The sequence below is a fragment of the Acomys russatus genome, chromosome 16, assembly GCF_903995435.1.
Source record: "Acomys russatus chromosome 16, mAcoRus1.1, whole genome shotgun sequence".
NCBI classification, from domain to species: domain Eukaryota; kingdom Metazoa; phylum Chordata; class Mammalia; order Rodentia; family Muridae; genus Acomys; species Acomys russatus.
Window position 1 is genome coordinate 25322554 of NC_067152.1, and position 27208 is coordinate 25349761.

The 27208-nt window shown below is 55.7% G+C and overlaps 1 protein-coding gene across 3 annotated transcripts; it reads left to right on the top strand.

Moving 5' to 3' along the window:
* On the top strand, positions 1–23707 carry Rara (retinoic acid receptor alpha). 3 transcript variants are annotated; one of them, XM_051158514.1, is made up of 8 exons: positions 1–399; positions 16399–16547; positions 17884–18025; positions 19925–20085; positions 20252–20428; positions 21575–21779; positions 22326–22484; positions 23074–23707. In XM_051158514.1, exons 1-8 carry the CDS (start codon positions 216–218, stop codon positions 23289–23291), a joined length of 1395 nt encoding a protein of 464 aa, XP_051014471.1. In that variant the 5' UTR covers positions 1–215; the 3' UTR covers positions 23292–23707. The 3 variants fall into 3 exon arrangements, with proteins under 3 accessions (XP_051014471.1, XP_051014472.1, XP_051014473.1); XM_051158515.1 differs by having other exon boundaries at positions 1–393; XM_051158516.1 differs by lacking the exon at positions 1–399 and adding an exon at positions 10586–11000.
* The last annotated feature ends 3501 nt before the right edge of the window (positions 23708–27208 follow it).

Genomic DNA, 27208 nt, shown 5'->3' on the forward strand with positions numbered 1-27208 from the left:
GTCCACCTGGTCCCTGGCTAGGGAGGGGCAGGCTGAAATTGACTCACTAGCTTCTTTGGACTGCAGCTCCAGGGACAGAAGGGGGTGGGGGTGGGCCAACCACCCGAACCCCCACTGGACCCAGGCCCCATGCCCGGAGGAGGAGAGACTGCGTGAAGCCCATCACAGCTGCCTGCCAGACTGTTTGCCTGCCCATCTGACTGTGGCCTCTTGGTATGGCCAGCAATAGCAGTTCCTGCCCGACGCCTGGGGGTGGGCACCTCAATGGGTACCCAGTGCCCCCCTATGCCTTCTTCTTCCCCCCTATGCTGGGTGGGCTCTCCCCGCCAGGCGCTCTTTCCAGTCTCCAGCACCAGCTTCCAGTTAGCGGATACAGCACACCATCTCCAGCCAGTAAGTGTAGGTGTGGGGAGTCTTGGGAGTGGTGGTGGGGGGGGGGTGGCGGTGGCAGGTCTCAGGATTTGGGTTCCTGGACACATCTATTCTGTTGGAGGTACAATGAATGAATGACGAGGTCTTTCCTAGACTAGGGAGACCATTGTGTGTGTGTTGGGGGGGGGGGGTCGCATGCGATTGCTAATGGTCTCATTGCTGTAAGCCAGTCAGTGGTTGTTTGCTACTGGAGGTGGGAGAAGAGAGATTGAAAGCATTTTGTCCCTTCCTACATGGTTGTCCCACTTTGTCCCTGTGTCCCTGGTGCTATGCTATCGAGGGCCTTACAAAATAGCTCTGAGGAGGGATGGATGCAGAGGCTGAGGTGGATAAACAACCCTCTCGACATTTTGTGGAAACAGCATCTCTACACAGGGAGAGTGGACCCCCCCACCTCTCCATGCCAACCCCTTGCAGTACTCTTGAGAGAAAGGCCTTCAAGAGACGACAGCCCAGGGTAGCTCAACACAGCTGGAGCCCTGACTCTCCCCCCCTGCCAACTCCCCCGCCCTAGGAGGGCAGGGAGGGACTCCGTGGGGGCTTTCTGCCTGGACTCTGGCCTTGGACACATGCACAGGCTTGGCAGGCCCAGTGTTTTCTGCCTCCTACCCTCTGCCATGAGGGTCACACGTTGGCTGGGCGGGGGTCTCGGTGCCCTTCCCTAGCTGGCCAAGCCAGGTAGTGGGAGGTGGCAGTGGCGATGGCCAGCTGGCAAGGTCTGGGCTTGGGGCCTGCCAGGCCGCTTACAGTAACTCTGGCCCCCAGGGCCCAGCTGGGCTCCAGGCCAGGGCCTAGGAGGAGGGAGCTGGGCCTGGCCTGGGGCTGGAGGGAGTAGAAGCCGAGCAGGCCATGGCTGGCTGGCTGGCTGGCTGGTCGGCTGGTCAGCTGCTGACCTGGGGAACGTGTCCCACCTCTCCTGGTTGGCAGGGACTGAGCACCCCTGCTCGGCACCCACTGCCCCCCACTGCCCCTCCCACAGCCATTGGCAAGCTGCCTGGCACCACTGCCCTGTGTGCCCAACTAGGCTGGGTCAGTGCCCCCTTCTTGGTGTGGGGGCAGTGCTATCCCTGGAGCCAGGGAGTCTCTTTGTCCCTGGGGCAGGCTCTGGCTGGGCGCCTCACTGCCCACAATTGGCTGTCTGCCCACAGCCACCACTGCTTCCTGGATCGGCCGCCTTTGGCTTTGTCGGAGCCCCCTCCCTTCCAGGCCCCATCAGTCTTCTGGAGCAAATAGTCTAGGCCCATATTCCTTTAAGTTTTCGGTCTCTTAATGCTATGGGGCTAGGGAGCTGATAAGTGCTACCTCAGTTTCTTCTTGCTAGCCACTCGCCGAACCTGTACCCTTTTATTTCTGTCTCCTCTTCTCCCCATCTTTTAACCCCCCCCCCCCATTCCGTTCCAGTTTTCTAGTTTTGGCTGAGGAGACCAACATCTGGGGCTCTGAATTGCTGCAGATTTGGGCAAATACACCTATATAAAACAAACAAACAAACAAGCTCCCTGTGTTAGAAGGGAGCGAGCGTTCACACTGTCTTCCATCTGAGGAACCAGAAGAATTTTTAAAGAGGAAAGGAAGCTGGGCGGTGGTGGCCCAGGCCTTTGATCCCAGCGTTTGGGAGGCGGAGGCAAATGGATCTCTCTCTCTGTGAGTTCGAGGCCAGCCTGGTCTACAGAGTGAGTTCCAGGGCAGCCAGGGTTACACAGAGAAAAACCCTGTCTCGAAAAACATAAAGCGAAAGAGAGAAGGAACTCAGGGGACCTGCAAGCTGGCGCCTGTGGACCTCTTGTCCTTACAGGTGATGCAACAGGAGGCTGGACAGGTGAACCTGGACTCACTGGAGGGCTGAGAAGGAGGGGGCCTAGGACCTGACCCCTGCTAGAGAAAGTAAATCCTCTACCCTCCCCTGAGTGTTGCAAGCGCCTTCCTCTTTCTTAGAGGTGGGTGGGGAGAGCCCCCACTCTGCTAACCTACTCCTAGGGTGGGGTGCCCATATTTTGGGCAAATGGCAGCCTTGTTCGGCTTTCTCCACCCAGGTTAGGCAATGTTCTCTTCCTGCCCCACCCCCACCCCACTCCTCTGTGAGCCTGTGGGTTTCCCACCCCTCCCCCTCGCCTAGCAGACAACAACTGTCTCTTCTTCCCTATGTCGCCTCAGCCTCTGAGGAGCTCCTTCTAGGATCAGGGACCAGCCAGTGGCCTGGTCTGGTGTCTTGAGACAGCCAGGCATCCTAACGCTCTCCTGCAGTGCTCATGGTACCTGCAAAGCTAAAAGTTTTATGCCTTTAGTTTCCCCTTGGGACTAGGTCAGGTAGTTCCTGAAGATGAGAAGGTGTGTGTGTGTGTGTGTGTGTGTGTGTGTGTGTGTGTGTGTGTACACATATATACATACATATACACATGCTCCCTCCCCCATTTCTGCATGGCGCGGTGGTGATTATGGCCTGGTGGGTGACCTTCTGGGTTCCTTGCCCCCGTCCCACATCACATAGCATTGAGATGGCCTCCCCTTCTTGGCCCTCTTGCCAGGTTACACCTTAGGAGTCTTATATGTTACTCTTCAGAGAGTGGGTGACCTGTTGGGAGGACCAAGGCCTCTCCAGGTCACAGTGGGGAGAGCTAGGGATTGTCCCATTGTGAGTCTCCTAGGGAACCAAGGTGGAGGCCCCAGAGATAGCACAAGAGTCCTGTCTCACTGGTGCTTGGTCCCTGAGGCCTAGTGTTTACCCGTGGCGGTCTAGTCTTCTGTGTGCAGTGTGAGGAGGGTCAGAGTTGTGTGTTTTCTGGGAGGAAGGAGGTCAAGGCTGAGTATGTTGAGAAAGAGGGATTAATGGCTTGTATATACCGAGGTGAGAGGGTTCTAGGGTTCAGTGTGTTTGCAGAGAATCTAATTCAGAGCGTAGGAAGGGAATGTCAGCTTGTATGCTGGGCCTGGGGAGCAGGCAGGCATGATTTAGGGCAGAGGTGTCCTGGTTTGAGGCCTTTCAGGGGTGGGGTGGGGAGGGGGTGGGAGGGGGGGTTGACTTTCAGAATGTGTTTGGGAAAAGAAGGGTTCTGTCTCTAATGGCCTGAGGGACAAGGGTGGACCTTGTTGCCATGTGCACCCTCAGAATCCCTTAGGCTTCCAGGTTAAAACCTTAAGACGCCTGTGTCACTTATGCGAGGCTCTCTTGGCATTGTTACCTTCTCGGCAACGCAGGGACATTGCCAGATACCTAAGAGGGCCAAGTTAGGCGAGCTCATCCAGGGAATACACTTGGTGTGCACCTGGCATGCGATCCAGTAGAATGAGAGGCTGCTGAGCACCTACGGTGGAACGGACATTCTCTGCCTTAGAAACTCATCTGAGAGGCAGGCCGTGAGTTCGAGGCCAGCCTGGTCTACAAAGTGAGTCTAGGACAGCAAGGCTACACAGAGAAATCATCTGGACAGTTGAATAGAGGCACCTCCTGCTCACAAATGAGTAGGGAGGGAGGACAGACAATGAGAGGTCAAAGTATGGCGGAACCAACCTGGGACCTCTAGAGCAGGCCTGTTTCCCTCCATGCAGATGCCTTTAGGAGGAGACTGTGCGGAGGCGGGCATTCTGGAGGTGGGCAAAGATTTTTGGGGCCTCGCTGACCTGCATTGTTGACTCTTGTCCTGGTTTATGGAGTCCCTGCCTTTGACTTCCCCCAGTAGGGGGCGCAGGGAAGGACACCTCTCCACCCCTTAACTGCCCCCGCCACCCCACCCCCCACCCCATCCCCTCCTTTCACGGGTTTGGATCTTGAGACTGGAGAGCAAAGATAAGAGGCGGCGGCAGGGAAGATTGCCATCCTGTCCTGGAGGCTGTGGATCCTGTCCTGGAGGCTGTGGATGCAATCTGTTCACGCCCCCACTCAACCCTACTCTGCCCTCTTGCAGCCCGGGAGCTGGCCGGGGAGCTTGCCGAACTCAGCTGCAACCGCCGCGGGCCCGCCGCCCCCTCCCATCCCAGACAGACTCTGAAAGAACAGAGTGTAAAAGCCGTAGCTGTTATTCATATTTTGTTGCAATTTCTGAGGTGGGGGAGGGGAGGGAAGTTGGGAGCAATCTGTAGAGGAGTTGGGAGAGGAACCTGAAAGGGTGGCTACAGCTTTTCCTTCCACACGTCTAGATATGGGACGTGGTTAACCTCCTCCTCCCTGTCTCTAGGAGCTCAGATCTAGGGGAGCCTGGGAAGGAGGCCCAGAGGAAGGAAAAGGGGGTGTACCTTTCTCCTCGTCCCCCCTGCTCCTTCCTGGGGTTTGTAGATTTGTATATCACCGCCCCCCACCCCCACCCCCTTGCTTCTTCCCCACTTTTCCCAGGACAATAGAAAAGACGGCTTGGGGCGAGGGAGGGGGTGGGGGGTACCGCCTAGCTATGCCTTCTTTGGGGTCCAAAATGCAGAGTCAGCCAAAAAGACCTTCACTTGGGGGTTTTCATTGAAAAACGGGGCCCCTTGTGGTCGTTTATCTTCCCGGAGGGATGAATGTACAGGCGCTCTCAGTGTAGCATCCCAGCGTGGAGTGGGGGAGGGGACACGGGGAAGGAAGCCTGTCTTCCTCTTAGGTAGGCCAGTCAGGGCCTCAGGCATTGTAGCTACCTCTGGCCAAGGGCTGTGTGCTGTGGGGCTGTGCCAGGGCAGCCCAGAGCTGCCTTTATATGTGGTGTGTGTGTGTGTGTGTGTGTGTGTGTGTGTGTGTGTGTGTGTGTGTGTGTGTGTGTGTAGGGTAGCATCAGTAAAAAGAGGAAATAGCAACCTCCAAATAATGTTGGGACAGTGTTTTCTCGCCCTCTGTAGTCAGGACAGATTGGGGGTCCCTTTGCCCTGGTAGCATCAGTAAATCCAGGTCTTCCCCTCCCAGCTGGACCCCAAGTTGCTGAAAATGTCAGCCAGCCTGAGGGCTAATGCCCGTTCTCCTTACTGATTCCACAGATAAATAGCTTTTCAAGTCAGTTCTTCCTGGGCAACCTTGGGCAGGCCATTGAGCCTTTCTCTGAATCTCTGTGCCCTTCTGCTCTGCCTCGGGCAGGCTGCTCGCCCCGGCCCGCCGGCCGTGAGGCCACAGTGACCCGTGTGCTGGTTATGGCCTCCAACAGCTTCAAGTACCCTGAAGAGCAGTGGGGACAAGGGGAGGGGTGGAGCTGGGTATTGTCTTGGGGGATGACCACCCTGTGTTAGGACCCAATTGTTGTCTTCAGTTTCTTGTCCCTTCCAGGTGAGGTTGAGCAGAGGAGGGCTCTAAGCCCTGGGAGAGCTAGGGATGGGAGGTGAGACTGAGCAGGCTGAGGCTACAACTTGCAGGCAGCTGCCACCCAGTATCCCAGCTCCTACTGCAGGCCAAGCCTGTCCCTCCCTCCTTCCCTTCCTCTCTCCTTCCCTCCCTCCCTCCTTCCCTGCTTCCCTCTCCCTGCTCCACGCTGCCCTAGGACACTGCATTCCTCCTTGACCTGCTTCTTGACCTTATGGCTGCCAGAGCAGACATCTCACCCCAACTTTTCTGTGTAGCTTTGGAAATCCTGCGCATCCTTCAAGGGCCTTTTTTTTTTTTTTAAATAAGCTAGAGATCTTGAATGTGGTCTCTTCCAGAACATCCTCAGATAGATGTCCCTTTCTCATCACAGTCTCCTCCTACCTTGTGCATGCCTGTGGCTCACGCTCTCTCACTCATCTCTCCATGGTGACGGTGACGGGTGTTCCTTCTCCCTGATTTCTGGATCGAGTGCCAGTCGTTTTGGGGAGACCTTTGCCTGACCATGAGGGACACACATTTCAGGTCCCCTTAGCATCTTGAAGCAGTGAACACAAAGTCTGCCACATCTCTGGTACCAGGAGCTGCGCAATGAGCCAAAAAAAAAAAGGAGAGAGTAGCCAGGCGGTGGTGGCAGGCGGATCGCTGTGAGTTCAAGGCTAGCCTGGTCTACAAAGTTAGTTCAGGACAGCCAAGACAGAGATACCCTGTCTTGAGAAACTAAAAAAGAAAGAAAGAAAGAAAAAAAAAATATGGAGAGCATCCATGCCAAGACCTGACACTTGCTCTGGGCCCCACCATTCCAATTGCAAGCCCCTGCCTTCTCCTGGGAGTCCCACAGATTTCTGACCTGCTGCAAGTAAGACTTTCTGCTGCCTCAGGAACCCAAAGCTATATATTCCCTCCAGCTCCCCAACTTTGCACATATCTTGAGAGGGCCAGGAAGATGGCTGGGTGGGTAAAGGCACTTGCCGCCAGGCTTGACGATCTGAGTTTGATCCTGGGGGCCCACACAGTGAAAGTAAGCCAGTTCCTGAAAGTCTCTGTCTTTTTCTCTTAAGAGGAATTAATTTTTAAGCTAGGGGGTGGTGGCACACACCTTTAATCCCTGCACTCAGGAGGCAGGGCAGGTGCACCTCTGAATTTGAGACCAGCCCGGTCTACAGAGTTTTAGGGCAGCCAGGGCTAAACAGAGACACCTTCTCTCAAAAGAGAAAAAAAGAGAACCAAACAGATTTTATTTATTTATCTGTTTGTTTGTTTATTTGGTTTTTCAAGACAGGGTTTCTCTGTGTAACAACCCTGGCTGTCCTGGACTCTGTTTGTAGACCATCTGGCCTCAAACTCAGAGAACCACTTGCCTCTGCCTTCTGAGTCCTGGGATTAAAGGTGTGTGACATCACGCCTGTCTTTACTTTTCCTTTATGATTATGTGATTGTGGGTATTTTCTATTCATGCATGTCCGTCCACCATATGTGCACTTGGTGCCTGCAGAGGCCAGAAGAGGGTGTTGGACCCTCTAGAACTGAAATTAGGAATGGGTTGTGAGGCAGCATGTGGGGGCTGGGAGTCAAAACAGGGTCGGGAAGAGCAGCCATTAATTTTAATTGCTGATCCTTCTCTCCAGCTTCCTCCCTCACAAACATACACCCTTTGTTGAGTCACCGTGTGTCCCTCGCTGGTGTGGAATTCACAGATATCTGTCAGCATCTACCTCCTAAGGGCAGGATTGAAGGTGCACACCACCATACCCCCTTGAAAGAGGCACTCTGATACCCATACGCAGGCCACAGCACACGTATACATGTAGAATAAATGAGGTATTATTGAAAATGTCTTGGGAGTCTTCTACCTCTGTGACCATTGCCTAGGCTAAGCCGACCCTGTCTGCTGCTCAGACTTCCAACTACACATCCTTTTTCTTTCTTTGTTTTTTCAAGACAGGGTTTCCTGGCTTAGTCCTGGCTGTCCTGTAGACCAGGCTGGCTTCGAACTCAGAGAGCTGCCTGCCTCTGCCTCCTCCTGAGTACCTGTGCCACCATGCCCAGCTCTGGCCTGGTTTTTTGTACTCCTTTCGATTTTTTTTTTTTTTTTTAATTATTGAAGACATTACTTTGTGTAGCCCTGGGTATCCTTAGATATCCACCTACCTCTGCCTCCCCACCTAGGGCTGGGGGTTAAAGGTATGCACCACCACTACCTGGCCTCATTTAGAACTTTTTTTTTTAAGATTTATTTATTTTATTTATTGCATATGAATGCTTTATCTGCAGAAGAGGGTATCAGATTACAGTATAGATGGTTGTGAGCCACCATGTGGTTGCTGGGAATTGAACTCAGGACCTTTGGAAGACCAGGCGGCACTCTTAACCACTGAGCCATCTCTCCAGCCCCCCCCCCCCCCCCCATTTAGAACTTTATTATTCATCCTTTCTGGTCTGTTTCTGATTGGTAGGATGAACATCCGTGGCTGTGGGATCTTTGCAGAACTCGCCCCTTACTGTCTTCCTCTTTGTTTCTCTCTGAACTTCTCCTTTCTTGGGTCTCTGCCTTGAGTTCTGACCCTTGGATTTAACTTTCCCTAAGAGCACACTGTGTGTCATAATACTTGTCAATTCGCAGTGTGCATATATGAATACATATTTGTGATGATGTAATTATTTGCCTGCTCTCTGACACTCCGTGAAGTCTTTTAAGGCTGTGCTCACCAGGACAGCCATATGCACTCACAAAATACATCTTATCTTGAGTTGGCCTGGTTTGATGGGAGCATGGGTTTTGGTGACAGAGTTCCATTTTCACTTTTTTTGTTTGTTTGTTTAGAGACAGGGTTTCTCTTTATAGTCTTGGTTGTCCTGGAACTCAAACTGTATGTAGACTAGGCTGACCTTGAACACATAGAGCTTGACATCCCTCTGCCTCCCAAGTGCTGGATAAAGGTGTACGCAACACCACTGCCACTGCCTGCACCACCACCACCCAGGGACCCTAGAACTTGATTTCTCCTGACTCTGCATCCCCAAGTGCTGGGATTTTAGGCATGTACCTACAAGGCTGCTGTATCAACTCCGCTAAATCTCCAGCGCCCCCTCATAAGTTCTTTTTATTTTATTTTATTTATTTATTTATTTATTTATTTTGGTTTTTCGAGACAGGGTTTCTCTGTGTAGTGTGGCTGTCCAGGACTCACTTTGTAGACCAGGTGGCCTCGAACTCACAGAGATCCGCCTGCCTCTGCCTCCCGAGTGCTGGGATTAAAGGCGTGCACCACCACGCCTGGCTAATTTTTTATTTTTTTAACTTGAGACACCATTTCACTGTGTTGCATATAATGTCGATTCATTCTGTAGCCTAGGCTGGCCTTGAACTTGTGAGCCTTTTGTCTCTGTCTCCCGAGTAGCTGGGGTAACAGCCTTGTTCCCTCAGGCCAGCCTGTAAAGATTCTTACAGTTGCTGTGAGGGTTAAATGGCAGCATACTGTCGATTTAGCTTTGGGCAGAAAATAGCTCGTCTGTTAAAGTGTTTGCTGTGCTGGCATGAGGCCCTCTGGACTTCACATATGAACAAAACCTGGCTTCTAGAAGATTAACGGGCGTCCTTACTCTTCTTTTAAGAGAACAGGATGGACCATAGGCTACCCTGGTCTTCCCTGGGTATGCTTCCTTTCTAGGGAGCTACCTAACCTCAGCGTTTCTTCCACTGAAACCCACATGCTAGGGAGGAAGTGGTCAGCTTGAAGGTACCAGTGTCTCCTTTCATCTGTCCTGTGTTGGCCCATCCCAGTTCCCCAGGCTGGGAGACACCCTGGGCGGAGCTTTGCTCACCGGAAGCACGCAGTGTGTGGGAGGAGAGCTCCTCGCTTGTGTTTGTGCTAACAGCTCAGTCGGATTCCGGCGGGTGAGCCGGCAGCCGGAGTCTCACATGATGTCACAGACAGTGACACAATTGGATGTCTCATTCCTACACAGCGCCCAAGCTGCACAATGTCACACCCGGGACACCCAGCATGCTGCATTCGTGGCTCTAATGCGGGGGCCACCTGCATCTGGGCCCTGTGCCCACTGCCGGCGTGTTTGGAGTCTGGGGCCGGACGGGGCCGAAAAGGGGGCCGGTGGGCGAGCCCCGAGGGCGGTTTGGCGAGCGGGTGATGTCACGGGCAGCGATGGGTGGGTCACCCGGAGGTGAGGCGCCGCCAAGCGAGTTCAGGGAGAGTTCAGCCGCATTGCATTAGGCAAATGAAGCCGGGGCTGGGTGAGTGTGTGTTTAGGGGGAGGACACCAGGACCACCCCACCTCCCTGCTGCAGCATCGCCTGGCCTGGGATTGACCAAAAGCACTAGGGAGGCTTGGCGCTCGAATTGGGATAGGGAGGATGCCTTGTACTCTTCGGTCCTGCCTCCTGGTGCACCTTGCTCTCTCTCCATGCTCATCCTGGTTCTGTGCTTGGCACATTTCCCGCCAGGTTCCCCTACTTGAGGTCCACAAACAGCCTCTGGCCCTCGCTTCCCTGTATCTTGCCAGACGCAACGGGACCCGCAGAGAAAGGGTTAAGCCAGGGGTGGTGCCTGGCCGGGGCGGGGCGGAGGCAAAAGGGGCTGGGATCCCAGAGAGAAGGGGCGCGCGGGCTGGGGGGGGGGGGGGGGGCGCGCACACCGGTGACCGAGCAAGCGGCCCGCCGGCGGGCCGGGCGGAGGCGGGGCCGTACGGGGGATCCCCTACCCGCACCCGGAATCTAAGCCACGGAGAAGCCCGGGAGCCCCGGCCGGCAGAAGGAAGTGCTTAGTGACCCCCGGTCCGCCCTGATCCCGCCCTGAGTCGGCGGACTTGGGGAACCGCTGGACTCTGCCTGGGACACCGGAGCCTCGAGTTCTCGGGCCACCGGGCGTTCCCTGTGAGCAAGCGCCGAGGGTACCTCCTCCCAACCCGCACAACTTCCCGCTTTCACCTGGGGACACGGAGCGACCTACGGACTTAGGCGCGGGCAATTCTGGGCAGGGCGCCCCACCGAGGGGGCCGCCCGTCGGGGCGAGGGGACTTGTCCCTTTGCCTCCCCCAGCTGTTTCGCTCGGGATGGCGCCTCCGGCTGAGTGACGGGAGCCTCTTCCAGGACTTGCCCTCCTGGATCTCCGACCTTCGTGGGGCAAGATGTATGAGAGTGTGGAAGTCGGGGGGCTCGCCCCTACGCCTAACCCCTTCCTAGTGGTGGACTTTTATAACCAGAACCGGGCCTGTTTGCTCCCGGAGAAGGGGCTCCCTGCCCCGGGTCCCTACAACACCCCACTCCGGACACCTCTTTGGAATGGCTCAAACCACTGTACGTACCGGTCTCCACTGTGCTACCATAGGACTTGGGGTGGGGGTGGCCGTGAGGGCCTCTAACCCCTCACTTTCTAGCAGTCTGTCTCGCTGTAACTCGGTTGCCCTCCACCTTGTGACCCTGGCACGTTACCATGTTAGGGCTCAGTAACTTTGAGCATTACTTTTCCAGGAGACATGAAATCCCAGCCCCCCCCCATGGCGGGGGGAGCGCCCATTCGCATTTTGGTTAGGATCCCGCTGGAGGGTGGGGTAAAGGTCCTGGCTGTGGGCTTGGCTGGCCTGAAGAGGAGGGGCCACCTCCCCAGATCCCACCCCTGCCCAAGGCCCAGGGAGAGCTCTCTCCTGTGTGGCAGCTACTGCCCACAGGCCCTGCGGGTGGCAGGGAACTGTTCCTTGTCTCTGATGTTGATAGTGGGGTGTCACAGACAAGTTGCTGTGCTGGCCACCCCTTACACTTTGAGAGGCACCTATTCCGTCTTCCTATTCCGTCTTGGGGGAAAGGTCTGGCTCCAGGTGCCTAGGCTGCCATCCTGGAGGCTTCCATGCTGGGGGCATGGGAGAAGCTGGTGTGTAGATCTTTCTTCTAGTCCTCATCAATCTGTTGTTCTCTAGAGGGTGTTGGGTGTTTAAGGTCTGGGGGTCTTCTGGCAGTGAGAGTGCACTTCCACCGTTCATGGGACCCTTTTGTTACCCCGTCTGGGGTCATAGGGCCAGACCTTGTGTTAAGAGGGACAACTGATGTTGAAACCCTTGCTATCCTGGCAGCTGAGCACCCTCAGCAGCCAGCGTGGTTCAGGCGGGTTCAGGCTGTGCTGGGAGAGAGGCCTGTGTTCACACCCAGGATGCGCGTGCCCCAGGGTGCACACCTGGGCATGTTTATGCCTGGCTGTGAGGTAGTGACACCCGCTCCATGCTAGGGTGTCATTGTTAGGTGGCTCGGGTTTCATCCCCTCCCCCCCCCTTGCTGTGGGAATCTCTTCTTCCCTGGAGGCTCCCCCACCTTCCCATACCTGCTGCCACCCTTCTGCAAGCCAGGGAGCAAGGGAAGACTGGGACTCTTAAGGCCTGGCACGGTGACCCTTGGGGGTCGTCACAGGTGTCATACATCAGGTATCTTGCATATCAGATAAATTACATTATGGTTCGTAACAAAATTACATAGCAACACAAATATTTTTTTTTTTCTTTTTGGTTTTTCGAGACAGGGTTTCCCTGTGTAGCCTTGGCCGTCCTGGACTCGCTTTGTAGACCAGGCTGGCCTCGAACTCACAGAGATCCACCTGCCTCTGCCTCCCGAGTGCTGGGATTAAAGGCGTGCGCCCGGACTGCCCGGCTAACAAAAATAATTTTATGACTGGGGGAATCACCACAACATGAACTGTATTAGAGGGCCGCAGCATTAGGAAGGCTGGGAGTAGAAAGGATTTGCCTACCCACAACCCTCCCTTTAGCATGAGAGAGACCTGAGGTTAATGACAGCCCACCCCTGCCCTTCCAGGGACACCTCAGTCGGGCCTTTCCTATTGTCCTGCCCCCTGACCTTTGCCTCCAAGGCAAGTTCAGCTGTGAGGTTTCTGACCAAGAGGGGTGGGTGATCATTGGCTTTGCAAAAAAGAGGAGGCGAGAGGTAGCACCTTGACCCTTCCCACTATCCCAGCGCTGTCGGAAGGAACCACCCCTGGGGGATATAATTGAGCTGAGCCTCCAGGCTTCCCTCTCCATAGCAGGGCTGGAAGCTGGGATCTAAGCCCCCTAGGGTCCAGCTCCCTCTAGGGCACCTGAGCTCTTCTTGGCCCAGAACTTGAAGGGAGGAAGGCCAGTAGAGAACTGGAGAGAGACAGCCCATGCAGGAGCCTCCCTGTTCCCGCCTTCCTCCCACCACAGGCCATGGGGAAGTGGAGACCTGTCTGCACACAGAACCTGCTGTAGGGTGGAGGTGGTGGTCTGACAAGGGCTGTGTATGTCCACCAGCCTTCACCGTGTCTCATGGAAGCTCCAGAGTTGCTCTGGGGCCTGAAATCAGGGTGGCTACTGGATTTCTTTCTGGTAGTGGAGCCTGGGTTACCTGTGTGGAGACGATCTGGTTACCGGGAGTCACCTCTAGTTTGTCTCGGAGACTACTACCTCCAACCAACTGAGGGAAGAGAGCAGGTTGGCTGTGGGTGGAGACCTGCTGGGTGTACTGCAAAGCCCTTGGAGACTGCTTCCCTCCCACGGCCCCCATCTTCAGTGCACTAGAGGACAAGGGGTACACAGGATCCAACTCCCCATCTGTCCCCCACCAGTCTCCGCAGCTCACGCCTCCGCCGGCTTCCAGACATCCAAGAATGTGAAACACGTGGCTGCCCGTAGTGGAATGGGGGATGGGGGGGGAGATGCTTATCAGTGACCGATGCCTAGGTTCGGGCCTTGCGCCCAGCTCCCTGGCTAGGCTGCACCCAGAGCTATCCTCACGGTCTCCTTGTGATGAGGAAGGACATGGGGGGGGGGGCTCCACATCCCCTCCCCATCCCTCTCTAGGGGGCTGCAAAGAGGGCGCCAGCTGGATTGGGAGGGGAGCCGCTGGCCAGGGGCCCAGCTGATTTCCTGCCGATCTCCTCCAGGAAACTGGCCCCTTGCGCGAGCCTGCGAACGGCTCTGGGGCGGGCGTGGGGGCCCGAGCCCGCCCGCCCAGGAGAGGAGAGGGGGAGGGGCCTCCTGGCAGCAGTTGCGAGAGGGGACACCGGGCTTCCTGGGCTGCTTCCAGCCCTTGGCTGCTCACTGGAACTTTGAGCTGAGTTCTGGTCCTTCTCCAGCCCCAGCCCTTCTTCTGCAGGAAGTGGAGAGATTTGTGGGCTGGGGCCTCTAGGGAGGGTGGCCTGTGGGGTGGGGCCAGGGCAGGGTAGGCCCTCTCTCTCCCTCCCCCCCCCCACCTGCCTGTGCTACACTGTAACTGTTCTAACTCAGCAAAGGCCGAGAAGACCTACACTTCTGGCTAGGTGCTGACACTGGCCTCCCTGGGCTGCTGTCAGGCGGCCGGGGGTGGGGGGTGGGGCGGGAGCGGGGGGGGGGGGGGGGGAGTGGGCCTTGGGCTGGAAGTTCAAAATGCTGAGTTGGAACCCTCAGAGGTTGAGTTACCTGGGTGACAGGTGGGGATAATACCGAGAGTAGGGTGCAGACAGAGCTACGGCCTCAGAGGTAACCTGCCAGCCAGCTGCTGGGGGTAGTTTGAAAAGAGGCCTCACCCAGCCCCCAGCCCTTCCCAGGGTCATGTACGCCATCTCGCCAAACACGCTTTTTTAAAAAGCACAGCTCTTTCATCTCCATAAACAATTCTCTGGACTTTGCCTTAACTCTAAATTTCCCTGAGCCTTTGCCCCCTCTGGTCTGTCCTTGGCTCTTCATCCTGGTTATCCTCCGCCTCCCTGTGCCATGCCTCCCTCCCTCCCCTCGGCCCTGCACCCCCAGAACTCCTTCAGTCATCCTCTCCCTCCCAGTCTGGCCCGGTTTGGAGGTTGGGACTTGAGGGGGGGCAGGTCTAGGGCAAAGGGTGCGTTAAAAGGAGGAAAGGGGGGGGTCAGTGCTTTCTTCCTGTGCTTGTTGGAATGCTAACCAAGATTGGAGGCCAGCGACCCCCTCTCTCTGACGCCCCCCACCCCCAAGTCTGGATTGTCTATTGTTACTGCTTTTACGTCTTGGAAAAAGTTAGCACAACAAAGGGTTCCTTTGTCACTCACCCCTTTGCCTCCTGGCCTCACCCAGGCCCCCCAGCCCCGCCCCCCAGCAGCTGTTCTCCTGGCCTTCCTGCCTGTTTGATTTGCTTGTCAGGCCTCCTGAGAAGGAAGTGGGGTGAAAAACCAGGGCAGGGCAGTTCTGTGTAGGTATGAGGGGCAGGGTGTAGTACGTCAGCCCTCTGGACATCCCCCCCCTTCCTGCAGGATGGTCTCGGGTTAGGGAAAGGGGGCCCATGGGTCCCAGCCATGCTGGATGGCCAGGCCCGCGTAAGAGCCAGGAAAGCCCTGCCAAGGCCGTTGGCGTGATTCCCTGGTGTGTTTGCAAGTAATGAGGGATAGTGGTAGTATTACGCAGCCTGGCTCCAGTGTCCCCAAGTGTCCTACCTCTCTGCCTGGGTCTCACAGCCGCAGAAGTCATTCCCAACACACACGACAGGAACTGTTGGATGCTTGAGCTCACAAACTGTTTATTTCCCCGTGCACTCGCTGGGTATCGATGGGGTTGGGGCGTGGGGTTGGTGGTGGGGCCCCGAGCCTGCAGCAAGCAGACTCTCTCACCCATCCATGACTATACAGATGGATGTGGCAAAGGAGGATGCTGGAGGGCCCTCTGGGGAGTTGGGATAGTCTCTGCTGTGGTTATCTTTCACAGGGCATGCCTAGTTGCCCAGGCTCTGGGCACAGTCACCTCTCAGCCAAGTAGCCACGTTCTGTCTGGGGTGATGACCACAGAGAGCCAGGCACAGAGGTTTTGCTTGGCGGGGAGGGACTGCCCCCTTACCCACCCCCCACTCCCTCTGGCTGGGTCACCCCCTCCTGGCTGCTCTCTCTCGGAGTTTAATGACAGGAGCGGAGGGGGTAGGAACCCGGACATAGTATTTAGGCCAGACAGACAGAGCATTGATAGAACAGACCCCTTTTGTAACACTGTCTCCCAGCAGACATGGGGCATCCAAAGTGATAGGCTTCTAGGGGCCCCCCCAGGGGGACTCTTCCAATTGTCTTCAGGAGTCACCCCCCCCCCATCCCCACCCCTCCCCCATCTATCTCAGGGACTGCCCTCCTGCTTGGCCCTGTCCTGGGTGAGTTCTCCAGTGCTGCCTTAGACCCCACCTTAGCCAGGGGATTGTTTGGGTGGGGGAGGGGCTGTGACTGCTGTTGGAGCGGGGTGGGGGGGGGTGGAGGAGGAAGAACGGAAGCTCAAGGGGCCAGGGAGTGGCCAGCTTTGAATATCCTGTTGACCCCAGTTTCCTCTGTTTCTAGTCTGTGTCCTTCCCTCCCTCTTCATTAAGCCTTAACTCTCCTTCTGAACTGGGGGGGGGGAGCCCTGGCTAGGGTACTATTTGTTGTTAGAGCTTTGAAATCCAAGCTTAGCCAACCCCCAGCCTCCCAGCCCCCCCAACTATAGCTGTGTCTCTGCATTTGTGTGTTCACACACAGATCTGCAATTGAAGGTAGATCCCTGGGACATGGACAAGAGCGATGGGGCCTCAGTATTGAACTGTCAGTCCTCCTTGCCCTGTCTGTCTGGGGAACACCAAGTTTGCAGGGAGCACCTCTGTCCAGGCTTTGACTCCTGCCCTTGGTGGTCAGGCTAGGATTACCGCAGGCAAGGTGGACAGGGTTGCTGAGGAGATGGACCCTTGGGTCTCTCTAAGTCCCTCCCTTGTTCTCCCTTAGCCATCGAGACCCAGAGCAGCAGTTCAGAAGAGATAGTGCCCAGCCCCCCTTCGCCGCCACCCCTGCCCCGCATCTACAAGCCTTGCTTTGTTTGTCAAGACAAGTCATCCGGCTACCACTATGGGGTCAGCGCCTGTGAGGGCTGCAAGGTGAGTAGAGGGACCTGTGGGGTCAGATGCATGGGATGCCCACGCTTGTGTCTTTAGTATGCGGTTGGCAGCCGCCCACTTTTGCTTCCTCAGCAACTGGGGAGGAGGATTCCTATAGCCCGACCTCCTCCATGAATGAGCAGTGTTCGCTCAGACCAGGAGCTCCCCTCCTGCCATGCTCTCCTTGTCTCTGTTGCTCGGGCTGGCAGGGTATGCACCGGCCTTGCCACTGTTGCCCAGGTTGCCATGGTGAGCTGGCTGCTGCCTGGCTCTTGGCTAGGAACCCAGGAGGCCTGCCCCCAGTGGCCTCCTCGCCTGAAGCTTTCCATGGCATCTTTGCAGGAGACAGCTAGTAGCAGACACCCTGGCTTGGCCTCCCTTCAGGTGTCCAGGCTGTGGGTTCCCCAGTGGCCACTGGGTTTCCTGCCATCTTAATTATGCTGGTCTCTAGGCACTCGGGTGCTGTGGCTGAACCTTCCTGGCCACTCTGCCTAGGAGCTGTGCATCATCAGAACTTGGTACCTTGGCCCTGCAACCTCAGCCTGGAGTAGTCATCTCCAGGAGTGAGGTCAAGGTCAAGGGTAGTGTAGACTGTGTGCGCTGATCCTGTCTGGTTTGTCCTGTCTTGTTGCTGCCTAGTCATTCTGTTTCTGTGATAACTTAACCTGTCTTGCAGAACCCTGGACAACCTGGCTTTTCTGCTAACTGTCCAGTGTGTATGTCTAGTTGACGAATGTCCTGTTGTCTTGCTCACAAGTGTAAGTGACTGAGTGCACACGGATGTGATGTGCCTTACAGGTGGTGTGTGGCTGTGCGTACTGTCCCTTCTCAGCTTTCTCTGTTTGCTTTCTTCTTTTATTTTTATTTTATTTTATTGGTCTTTTTGAGACAGGGTCTCTCTTATAATGTTGCTCTGGCTGTCCTTGAACTCAGTATAGACCAGGTTAGACTCAAACTCTGAGCGATCTGCTTGCTTCAGCCTCCCAAGCGCTGGGATTAAAAAGCGTGCTCCACCACACCCAGCTCCTCCCATGGTCGTTTTCTCACTGTGTCCTGAGTCCCAGGCTGTGAGTTCCAGACACCTCCTCTCCCGTCTCCAGCCGTGTGTTTCTGACTCAGCCCTGAGTCCTGTTCTCTGAAAGACAAAAGTCAGGTACAGGGACGTAGCTTGGAGAAGGCTCTGGGGCCAGCCTGTGGGATAGATACAGGCCGGCTCTGTCCTCAAGTCCAGAGAGTCACCTGACCCCCCTTTTCCTGCCTTCTTAAGTAGGCTATGGCGGAAGGGGCAGCTATGTGTGGGGTGTGGATAACTGGGCTCCTTCTCCTCTGTGCCCAGGGCTTCTTCCGGCGCAGTATCCAAAAGAACATGGTGTATACGTGTCACCGGGACAAGAACTGCATCATCAACAAGGTGACCCGGAACCGCTGCCAGTACTGCCGGCTGCAGAAATGCTTCGAAGTGGGCATGTCCAAGGAGTGTGAGTGTTACAGGGCCAGGGGCCAAGCCCCGCCCAAGGTGGGGCCTGCAGTGCTTCTTAAGGCTTCTTAAGGTGCTGTGTGCCTGTGTGCACAAGTGGGGACATGTGTGCTGTGGCAGGAAGGCAGGCAGGCTTCCAGTTAAGGGTGCTTTGTAGATAACTACACAAACCTGTCTGTGTGAGACTGGCAGGCTCTGTGGCCGTGTGTGTCGTTTAGTCTTTAAACGCACAGAATGCACAGACCCATCCATCCCGTTAGCACGTCTGGTTGTGTGCCTGCGTGCTTGTGCATGGGGGCCTACCCCCAGGATAGCGTTCGTTGGTCCGTGCTTTGCTTGGCTTTGGGGTGTGGCTCCAGTCCCCAGCGAATCTTAGGGGAGGGGCCTGAATTCCAGAGAGTGTGAAGTTGGTATGTATATGGGGGGGGCTGACATAGGACCCCTGAAGCCATTGTCTGGATAAGCCCGGAACCCAGGGTTGGTAGAGAATTGGGCTTCTCAGATCCCAGAGGAACCGGGTTTCCAGTTTGAGCCCAGCTGAGGCCCTGACAGAGGGAGGGCTGGACAGGGAGACCCCTCTTGTGTTGAATCATGGGTGTTGCCTTGGTGACCAGTGATTGATGATGTCAGAGATAAATGACGCTGACAGACGCCTCCTTGTCTATGTGGCCGTTGCCATGGAGCCTGAGCCTTGGGGGATGAGGTGGGGGAGGGGGCCGCAGGACCCCCTCCAGCCTTTTGTGGGGAGGGGTGCAGGGGAAGATGGTTGGAACTAATATACCAGGGGAGGGGGCGGCTACGTATCCTGCTGCCTCCTGTCACCAGAGGCTGGCGAGTGCTGGTCCTGCACTTAGGAAGTGATGACTGTCCTCCGCAGGGTCTAGGACAACTTGGGATGTGCAGAAACTAAGGCCTTTTGCTAAAGGGCTGTCACTTCCTTCTCCCGTTGGTCCACCTTCCTTCTTTTCACTGCAGAAGGACAGGATGAGGGTGGGACCCCCTCTCCTTCCCACGACAACTCCCCCTTTCTCTCCCTCCTTCCCCTCTCCGGGCTGCTCTGTGCCCCGGAGCTGAGCAGCTGCCATTTCAATAGAATTAAAGCTTCCGAATGATAAACGTCTTGTCACAGCTGCAATTTTCTCTTCCCAAATTATCCCCCCACTCTGCCTCTCCCTCTCCTGTCTCTCCCCTGCACTTTATTGAATTTGCAGAATCGACATGAGTGATCTCCAAATTATGCCAGCTCCCCCCCCAAGTCCCTTCCCTGGACCCCCACCCCCCACCCTTCCTTCCTCCCGCGTCAGCAGCCACCACCGAGGCCTTGTGAGTGATTGTGTGTCTGGGATAATCGTCTGGTAACGACCCCATCGCTTCTTTAAAGCCGAGTGGTGTGTGCGGCTCAGCGCCCCCGGTGATTTGTCAGCTCCCCTAAGCTAATGGGCCAAGAGATTCTTCTGCCAGGGGGCCCCCCATTCTCTGGTTGGGGAGCCCTATTCCCTGCCAGCCCCAGGGAGCTGCTTCGAGCCAGTCTTAGGAATCCCCCAGGGAGATTGCTGCCAGGAGAGCTGGGACACCAAGGATTCCTGGCAGGCACAGATGAGGGAGTCGGTTTGCATGGCTGCCAACCTGGGCATATGTTCTTAGAGTGTGGGCTGGAGTTAGGTGCATGACAGGATACTACATACTGGCCAAGGGCATGTGTGCACATGTGTGACCTCAGCTGCAGTCATGGGGCCTGGAATAGGACTTAGGATGTGAGTCAGGTGGACATGGAGGGGCGAGTGTGGCGCACTTGTGTGTCTGTGTGTGTGTCTGTCTATCCAGGTGGTGGTCAGTACGGGCTGGGCCTGGCCTGGAGCCACAGCAGTCACTCTCTTAACGCACCCATGTTCCCCCACAGCCGTGCGAAACGATCGGAACAAAAAGAAGAAGGAGATACCAAAGCCCGAGTGCTCGGAGAGCTACACGCTGACGCCGGAGGTCGGGGAGCTCATTGAGAAGGTGCGCAAAGCGCACCAGGAGACCTTCCCGGCGCTCTGCCAGCTGGGCAAGTACACTACGGTATGCCAGCCAGGGCGGGTGCTACGCGCCCAGGGCGGCCCCCTCTGCCGCCCTTCGTCTGTCTCTTCCTGCATCTCCAGGAAGCAAAGGCCGGGTGGAGGCCAGGCAGGGGCCAGGCTGGAGCGGGTGCATGGCCCAGGCCCTGACTTCTCCCTGCCTCCCCCAGAACAACAGCTCAGAACAACGCGTCTCTCTGGACATTGACCTCTGGGACAAGTTCAGTGAACTCTCCACCAAGTGCATCATTAAGACGGTGGAGTTTGCCAAGCAGCTTCCTGGCTTCACCACCCTCACCATTGCCGACCAGATCACCCTCCTCAAGGCTGCCTGCCTCGATATCCTGGTGAGAGTCAGCCCCTGCACTCCCGCCATGTTTTCTGCCCTGCCCCCGTAGGATCTAGTCTCAGCCAAACAGCCACTTTTCCTGCACCGTTCCCAGAATTCAAACGCTCACCCCTCCCATGGGCCCCTTTCTTCCTCTCTCACGTACACACCTGTCCACTTTAGCACCCAGGAGTGGTCATCCATGGGTCCACTCGTCAACTCCTACCCCTCCCTGTCCGCTTAGCCCATAGATTTCCCTAGGCCTCCTCTGAGCTGGTTGTCAAGAGCCCAGAGGTGGACACACCACCAGCCTTCCCCCCAGTGTTGCAAGCTGATAGTGCTGGCTGGAGGTGGGGTGAGAGCTCCCTGAGAAGAGCTCTGTAAGTACTAGGGCCCCCTGTTGAAGACGCACCTCTAATATTTGGTAGAGGGGCATCATGGGAAGGTGGCGTTTCCTGGGAGCAGGAAGTAAAAAGGCCTACTGCTGGGACACAGTGCTGTAGCACTTGGTGGCCTGAGTTGTGAGTGTGTTGCTGGAAGTAATGAGAACTGCCCAAGTGAAGGCTAAGAGGAAGACCCCCCCGTAATCCCTCACAGGGGTTCAGTGCACCTCTTCCTTCAGAGACACACCCTGGGTTGAGAACCAGGGACCTGGAGAGAGTCTGCCGGGATGGGCATAGTATCATGTGCCCATGTCCCCAGCGCACAGATATGGGAGGCACTGTTGGGAGCAAACGGTTGAGGCTGAGTGGGACAGTCCTGGGAAGAGATCTGCCTTGTTTCTTGCTGCCTGGAAACCCGTTTCCCTCCGATTTCTCTTTGAGGCGGCAGCATGGCCTAGATCTGCTGCCCAGTGCAATAGTGACAGACACACGTGCGTCTATTTAAATTTAATTACAATTAGACTCAGTTCAGTCCCTCGGTTGCATTAGCCACATCTCAAGTGCTCAGGAGCCACATGGGGCTGGTGGCTACTGCTCTGGCTGCTGCAGACAGAACCTTTCCATCACTGGAGCAAATTCTGTCAAACAGCCATGCTCTGGCTGCTTGCCAGGGAGGCCTCTGGGGATGCTGGAGCTGGTGCCAGGGGCTGGGGCAGGAGATTGGGGGGGGGCGGGGAAGGGGGCACGCCAGTCTCTGAACCTGTACATCCTCTGCACCCAAGATTCTGCGAATCTGCACACGGTACACGCCTGAGCAAGACACAATGACCTTCTCAGATGGGCTGACCCTGAACCGGACGCAGATGCATAACGCTGGCTTTGGCCCCCTCACCGACTTGGTCTTTGCCTTCGCCAACCAGCTGCTGCCCCTGGAGATGGACGATGCTGAGACTGGACTGCTCAGTGCCATCTGCCTCATCTGTGGAGGTGGGTGAGGTGCAGGTGGCCCAGAGGGGCAGGTCTGAGCTCTGGGCACACAAGGCAAGGGTCTCGGTGCTGCCTCTCTCCCAGGCAACACACTCTCTTCTATGGGGTCAAGAATAAGACCCAGTCAGCGTCAGTGGTTATTGTTCTGTTTTTGCCGTGTCACACTGCTACATCTTGTCATAGTAGTGATGGCTGGGAGGGGGACCTGCTGGAATTCCCCGCTTTGTATGAGGAGAGCTGCCCGTGTTGGGTGGGTGCATGCGCGTGTCTTGTCTCCCAACATAGCTTCTGTGGAAAGCTTTGAGAAGCCCACACCCTACTTCTTTTTAGAGCATAAAGCCTCTGTACTTGCCCACCAACCCAGAGACCCTCCTTGGCCGACCTGCTGGCCAGGTGTGTGGAAGCAGCTGCCTGCCCTCTCTGGCTTGGGCAGACCTGCCCCCAAGTGGCCACATCTGGGAATGCAGCTGTATTCCTGGTTGGTGGAGTTGGAAAGGGGCGGGGGCAGGGGCGGGGCCTCCTGCTCAGGGGCAATTTCGTGCTCAGACCGACAGGACCTGGAGCAGCCAGACAAGGTGGACATGCTACAGGAGCCGTTGCTGGAGGCACTGAAAGTCTATGTCCGGAAACGGAGGCCCAGCCGTCCCCACATGTTCCCAAAGATGCTGATGAAGATTACGGACCTTCGGAGCATCAGCGCCAAGGGTGAGGCTCCTTCACCTGGAGAAGGGGTCCCCAACATGACCCTTTCACAGGGGTCACCTTCATCACGGTAGCAAAAATGAAAGGTTCAGGGCGGCCCACCCAGGACTGCCTTGGGACCTGCTGCCCACAGCCGAGCTGGCACCTCATGTCTTTGCATCTGCGTGGTGTCTTTGTCATCGGAACCCGGCTTGTCCCTGTCAGTGTCTGGGCTATGGCTCACTTTTCCATGGTAGTTCAAGACATGCCTCTGTAGGCATCGTCTATGAATAGGCCACTTGGCCAGCTCTGAGCCTGTTTCCCGTGAGGAAGAGCATGGTGATTGTGTTCAGAAGTGTCCGCTGGATTAACCCAGGATATGAGGCACAAGGGACAACCCAGGGCCCAAGCAGACAAGTAGAAACTTGAATTCAGAATACTTTACCTAGTTGCCACGCTGTGGCCTCAAGACAGCTGTGGCCTGTGTCAAGTAACTGAGCCCCGGGTGCATGTAGTATTTGGTAGATGTTCATGTGGGTGGGCACTGGGCCGGTCACCATGTGACTCCCCCGTTCTGGGCTGGGTCTCTGACCTCTGCCTTCTTCCCCCACAGGAGCCGAGCGGGTTATCACGCTGAAAATGGAGATCCCTGGCTCCATGCCACCACTGATCCAGGAAATGCTAGAGAACTCTGAGGGCTTGGACACTCTAAGCGGACAGTCGGGGGGCGGAACACGAGACGGGGGTGGCCTGGCTGCCCCGCCGGGTAGCTGTAGCCCCAGCCTCAGCCCCAGCTCCCACAGAAGCAGCCCAGCCACCCAATCCCCATGACCGCCTCGCCACATGGACGGCCCTCACCCCTGCCCTGGCTTTGTCTGCCTTCCTACTGGCCACGTGCGACCCATCAGCCCAGCCCCGCCTTGTCCTCCCAGACAGAACTGGGGACCTTCTAGGGGGGGATAGGAGGGAGGAGGCAGTGACTCTGCAGACAGAGGCCTGGACCCCAAGATGGGCTGCCCTCTTCCAGCAACCTGGGCTGGCATCAGGGTCCAGGCGTGGAGCCACGTGAGGACCTGGGCCTCAGCCCCTACCCGTCTTGCCACGTCTTCATCACCAGCAAATGCCGGGACCTGGCTCCCTGTCCTCCGAACTCAAAGCCATCGCTCCCCAGTCAGGGGAACCGCCTGCCCCCTGCTTCGGATGGTGACAGAGGGGTGTCCAGGGTGGGGGAGACCCCCTGTACATATCCTGCCCCACCCCCCCCATATTAATTCTCGCTGGTTTTGTTTTTATTTTAATTTTTTTGTTTTGTTTTGTTTTTTTTTTTAATAAGAATTTTCATTTTAAGCACATTTATACTGAAGGAATTTGTGCTGTTTATCGGGAGCTGGATCCAGAGCTGAAGGGGTGGGTCCTGGGGGTGGGCAGGGCTCAGAAGGGCTCCCCTCCCCCCCAAGTCCCCGTGGATGCTCCCCACCCCCAGTCTTTCCTCCTCAGTTTTCTCTAATACTGTGAAATACTAACTTTCAAGGCCACCTCCCCCCACCCTGTGCAGAAAGCAGCCTCCCCTTCTCCCTCCGCCTGCCATTGTTGTGGGCGTCTTGAGCAGCTACCCCTGGGAGGGGGGATCCTGGCTTTTGCTTTGTCCCCCTGCTCGCCAAGAAGCAGGGTCAGGGTGAAGCTAGGGCCCCTGGGAAGAGTAAGGTGTTAACTGGTCATTGCCCATCAGAGCTCACTTCATCCAAGCCCCAGCCCCACTGTGAAGGGGCCGGCTAAGGGGTCCAAGTTAGCCCCACCCCCAGCCTCATAGCCACCAGCACCCCACGGGGCCCTTCAAAACACACACACACACACACACACACACACACACACACACACACACACACACACACACACACACACACACACACACACACACACACACACACACACACACACACACACACACACACACAGCCTGAGTTCCTCCAATTCCCTGGCCTATCCACAACCCCTCTTGCCCCTGCCCCCACCAATGGCCCCCTCCTTGCCCCGCAGGACGGGACTCCAGGGGGTCTCCTCCCTCCCCGCTACACCCCTGGGCTCAAGGGGGAGCAGGCTCTACCCTGCCCTCCTGCCTGGGTGGGGGTCTCACCCCGGAGCCCACTGGTGCATCTGTTACTGCTGGGTTTCCACTGAGATCTACTGGAGAAAGAATAAAGTTCTATTTATTCTACAATGCCTCTGCCTCTCTGCCTCCACCCTCTCCTCTCCCTGTCTGGGCGGGGGACTTGAGATGGGGGGGAGGGCTTTCCTCAGGCTCTGGGCCACAGTGGCTGAACACAAGCACTAAGTGTCCAGGGCTTGGCCAGTGTCTCTGCAATTTGCCCTCTGGCAGGGTCAAGGTCTCAAAGCCCCTGAGAGCTGATACAGGTCCAATCTGGTAGTGCCCACCAACTGGGGGCAGGGAAAGTCTGTCACTTACAGCAGGGGAGCCCTGGCCGGGAAAGGGGAGCAGGAGAAATCACTCTTGCCACAATCAGAGTTCGCCAGCCCTTGGCCTCAGAGCCTCTGGCCTTGAAGTTACCCAGTGACAGTGGCTACAAACTTGTTCACAAAATTCCTGGAGCAGGGCTCATGGCACCCCAATAACAGGCAAGTGGGGAGCCTTGTAAGCAGCTTAACAGAAAAGACTGTCCTGCCCACTCTGAGGCTCTGCCAGGCAGCTGCTGAGCCTGAAGTGAGTTTAGCTGCCTGTTTCCTTACTGTCACACTTCTCAGCCCAGAGAGGCCAGTGTCCTTGCCGGGGAGGGGGGGGTGTCATACGCACAGTGGGCTGTGCGCAGTCAGCACTCAGAGTTCCTTCTCAGCACAGGGTTCTTCCTTGGGTTCTTGAGACCCTAGAAGCATCACATACCCCAAGGTGATGGTGCTTGGAGTCCTGTCCTTGTCAAGGAAGGAGAGAGACAAAGGGTTCCTGATCCCTGGAGGTGCTAGCCATTTCTAGATCAGCCACTAGGTGGCAGCAACTGCTTGCTTAACACTGTCTTAAAGGGGCCTTGGGAAGCTACCTCTTCACTAGTGATTTTCTAACTTTTTTTGTTTTTGTTTTAATGCTTTTTTGTTTTTTTGGTTTTTTTTCGAGACAGGGTTTCTCTGTGTAGCCTTGGCCATCCTGGACTCACTTTGTAGACCAGGCTGGCCTCAAACTCACAGCGATCCGCCTGCCTCTGCCTCCCGAGTGCTGGGATTAAAGGCGTGCGCCACCACACCCGGCTTGTTTTAATGCTTTTTGAGACCTACGACAGAGTTTCTCTGTGTAACAGACCTGGCTTTCCTAGACTACTTTGTAGACCAAGCTGGCCTTGATCTCACAGATAGCCACCTGCCTCTGCCTCCCGAGTGCTGGGATTAAAGGCATGCACCACCACTGCCTGGCTCTAACAGGCCTCCAAGAACCAATATGTGCTTGGGAGGCAGAGGCAGAGGGATTACTACAAGTTCAAGGCCAGCCTGGCCTATAACAACAACTTCCAAGTTAGCTTGGACTACCTAGTAAAATCTTGCCCCAACGCCCAAAAAAAAAACCAAAAAAACAAAAAAAACAAAAAACCAGATGCCAGCACATGGCATAGAGCCGAAGACAGAGAAGGTCAATTTCAGTACATTAATAGATAGGTACTTTAAGAGAAGAAACCTGAGTGGGGCGGTGGTGGCGCACGCCTTTAGTCCCAGCACCTGGGAGGCAGAGGCAGGTGGATCGCTGTGAGTTCGAGGCCAGCCTGGTCTACAAAGCGAGTCCAGGACAGCCAAGGCTACACAGAAAAACCCTGTATCAGAAAAGAGAAAAAGAGAGAGAGGAAACTTGGGTTGGAGAGAGATGGTTAAGGGCACTGACTGCTCTTCTGAAGGACCCAGGTTCAAATCCCAGCATCTACATGGCAGCTGTGGGAGTAACTGTTAACTCCAACACTCTGACATAGAGATACATGCAAGCATAACACCAATGCATTTAAAATAAAGGTAAATTAAAACACATAAACACATAAAGCCAGGCGGCGGTGGTGGTGCACACTTGTAATCTCAGTATTCAGGAGGAGGAGGCAGGTGGACCGCTGTGAGTTCGAGGCCAGCTGGTCTACAAAATGAGTCCAGGACAACCAAGGCTACACAGAGAGACCCTGTCTGGAAAAAAACAAAACAAAAACAAAAAATGTATACATTTGCTTTTCGGGTATTTGTTATTAATTTCTCCCAAGTAGTTACTGCAAGCTCTTTGCCAATCTTCATTCATCAACCATAATGACATAATCTCAGAATTCGTATCAGGCACTGCAATTTCTGCCGGATCTGTTCCTGACAGTTGATGCAGTCTTATTCTACCTTTTATAATTCAGAAATTTTTCTATGTCGATTTTTTTTTTTTTCCCGAGACAGGGTTTCTCTGTGTAGCCTTGGCCATCCTGGACTCACTTTGTAGACCAGGCTGGTCTCGAACTCACAGGGATCCGCCTGCCTCTGCCTCCCGAGTGCTGGGATTAAAGGTGTGCGCCACCACGCCCGGCTTATGTCTTCGATTTTTTACTTTGTTTATGTGCTAAGAAAATCCATCCCATGATTTTATCTTCCCTTTGCATAATGAGCCCAGTAGGAGAGTGAGTTGAAGGCAAAATAACCAAAATACAACCAAGCTCAGGATCAATTCTATCCACATATGCAACTTGTGATCTTTGTTCTACCAGAATTAACTCTTTTTTTCTGCTTCAGCC